Source organism: Cynoglossus semilaevis, chromosome 8 (assembly GCF_000523025.1).
Source record: "Cynoglossus semilaevis isolate Cse_v1.0 chromosome 8, Cse_v1.0, whole genome shotgun sequence".
Classification (NCBI taxonomy): domain Eukaryota; kingdom Metazoa; phylum Chordata; class Actinopteri; order Pleuronectiformes; family Cynoglossidae; genus Cynoglossus; species Cynoglossus semilaevis.
Window position 1 is genome coordinate 8,938,679 of NC_024314.1, and position 1,381 is coordinate 8,940,059.

Here is a 1,381-nt window from a genome sequence, read left to right on the forward strand (position 1 = left end):
AAATTGTAACCACTTACTGGCAGTGGTCGTGAAGTCTGTGAGAGAGCGAACCTGATTAAAGAGGAACTCTGCCAGTTTTACACATCAAAGACTGTTTACGGTTCCTGGAGGAGGACTGCTGTGCAGCCGAGTCTCCAACTGAACTGTTGGACGTCAAGTCTCCATTAAAGACAACTGCAGCGATGCGAGAGAGTAAATCAAAATATGCCAGCGTAGCGTGACACAAACAAATGCAACAGCAGGGCACCATTCTTTTCTGTCGTAGCAAAATACTCTCTTAAAGCATTCACTCCCAATACAGCTACAGAAAACCAAAGGAAAGTAAACACAGCGTTATGTAAGCCTACTCATTTTCTCAGCAACAACAGGATAAAAAAACAAAGGAAAACATCTTGAAAACTCGTGAAAAATGTCTGCTCACACCAAAGCAAATAGTAATAGCAAAGTGTTAGCTGCTTGTTTCAGAAACGGGATAGACCTGGAAATAATTTCATCTTTAAAACCTGCTTAAACTCAAAATAAAAACATTAAAATGTTAAAACATCCAACAAGCTAGAATCAGGAGGAAAAAGGGTTATATTTTTACTGCAGAAGTCAAATTTGCTAAGGCTTAACATTAGAATAATAATAAAAATGTTATAAAAAACAAACAAACAAACAAAAAAACGGAAGTCTTAACTTCATAAGTAAACCAAAGACATATACAACTGTGAATACAGAATCCAGGACAATGGCGATGTATTTTATTCTGAAAGGCACAGTGCTGTGTCAGCGCATTCACAGTCTCTCAAATAAACTCCCCTCGGAAAGGAAGTGACTTTAGGCTTTGCTGTTGCCAGCGGTAACGCAGTCTGGACAGCTGCGTGTCCCTGGGGTTTTCAAACTCAGAAAAGGCCAGCTGGTTGAGGATGTCATAAACTCCAGCCCTGGCAGCCACCTACCAGAAAAATACACACACACACAAAATGTAATAAACAGACCAAAAATAATTCTTCCACCAGGACCACGAAATGCTCAGATGCCATTTACTCCCTTGTTCAAATGTGTGATCCCACTGTTGATTCAGAACAATACACGTCCACTAGATGTTTGCGTCCAACAGTAAGTAAACCTGAGTATCCACTAGGGTGAAAATACCAGCACTGCAGTTCCAAACACTACATGACAATAAAAGCAGCTTCCTTCACAACCTTGACTTTGGAAGCTTGATTTAAGTGATTTGGTGTGTATTTTGAGCTGAACTATCTAAAAATAGAGCGCCACAAGAGAGGTGCATTGTGGGATGTGGAGTCATTGTCTTAGACCTTAAAAGAAAAGTAAAAAGATTTGAGATTTGCTGCAGTGATTCAGACTTTTACTGCTTTTTGACGTCACATCATCA

The 1,381-nt window shown here is 39.8% G+C and overlaps 2 protein-coding genes across 9 annotated transcripts in view; one reads left to right on the forward strand and one right to left on the reverse strand.

Moving 5' to 3' along the window:
* The window catches only part of LOC103381923 (probable histone deacetylase 1-B), a 388,477-nt gene that overhangs the window by 58,930 nt on the left and 328,166 nt on the right, over positions 1–1,381 (forward strand). The window lies entirely within an intron of this gene.
* Positions 527–1,381, reverse strand: part of pald1a (phosphatase domain containing paladin 1a) — a 36,974-nt gene continuing 36,119 nt past the window's right edge. For 4 of the 5 annotated variants that reach the window (XM_025058178.1, XM_008314568.3, XM_008314566.3 and 1 more), the window contains one exon: positions 788–937. In XM_025058178.1, coding sequence (XP_024913946.1) covers positions 788–937 — 150 coding nt within the window. Of the gene's footprint in view, positions 938–1,381 lie in introns of all 5 variants that reach the window. The other variant, XM_025058177.1, reaches the window with a different exon arrangement.